This window comes from Egretta garzetta, unplaced genomic scaffold, assembly GCF_000687185.1.
Source record: "Egretta garzetta isolate BGI_Z169 unplaced genomic scaffold, ASM68718v1 scaffold932, whole genome shotgun sequence".
Classification (NCBI taxonomy): domain Eukaryota; kingdom Metazoa; phylum Chordata; class Aves; order Pelecaniformes; family Ardeidae; genus Egretta; species Egretta garzetta.
In genome coordinates this window covers 68,974-69,727 of record NW_009258897.1, presented here as the reverse complement: position 1 = coordinate 69,727, position 754 = coordinate 68,974, and the positions used below count along the sequence as shown (strand labels likewise).

At 67.8% G+C, this 754-nt stretch overlaps 1 protein-coding gene across 1 annotated transcript in view; it reads left to right on the top strand.

Moving 5' to 3' along the window:
• Window positions 1-754, top strand: part of HGH1 (HGH1 homolog) — a gene marked incomplete at its 5' end in the record, with an annotated part of 4,699 nt that overhangs the window by 1,709 nt on the left and 2,236 nt on the right. The window contains one exon of the mRNA XM_035889842.1: window positions 141-263. Within this exon, the coding sequence (XP_035745735.1) occupies window positions 141-263 (123 nt within the window). The remainder of the gene's footprint in view (window positions 1-140; window positions 264-754) is intronic.

The window sequence follows — 754 nt, the reverse complement described above, 5'->3', positions numbered from 1 at the left end:
GGGGTCCCCCGGGTGGCTCTGTGACAGCCCCCCCACGCCGTGGGGTGTTTCACCCCCACCGGAGGGGCAGTGGCAGTGCTGTCACCGCTCTCCTGGCCGCACCGGGCTCCCTGCCCATGCTGCTGCTCTCTCCTTCGCAGCTGACAGCCACCAAGGCTGGCCGGCACGTCGTGAGGGAGAAGGGGACGTACCTGATCCTGCGGGAGCTGCACCGCTGGGAGCGGGAGCCCGAGGTGCTGGCTGCCTGCGAGAAGCTCATTCAGGTGGGGAGGGGCCCTGGGGGGGAGGCAGCTGCACCCCGGGGTGCCCTGGAGCTGCTCCGAGGGCTCTGTCCCCTCTCCCCGCTGCGCGGCGGGGCCACCGGGAGCCCTGGGGAGGGGAAGGGTGGGCATCCCACCAGCTCGTCGCCCCTCCTTGAGCCTTCCTCATCAACGACTTACCGAGATCGAGTGCACCCTCAGCAAGTTTGCGGGTGACCCCAAGCTGAGTGGTGCGGCTGACACACCAGGAGGACAGGATGTCATCCAGAGAGAACTGGCCAGGCTGGAGAGGTGGGGCCTGTGTGAACCTCATGAGGTTCAACAAGGCCAAGGGCAAGGTCCTGCCCCTGGGTCGGGGCAACCCCCGGTATCAGTACAGGCTGGGGGAAGAAAGGATGGAGAGCAGCCCTGCCCAGAGGGACTTGGGGGTGCTGGTGGATGAAAAGCTGGCCATGAGCCGGCCATGGGCGCTGGCAGCCCAGAAGGCCAACCGT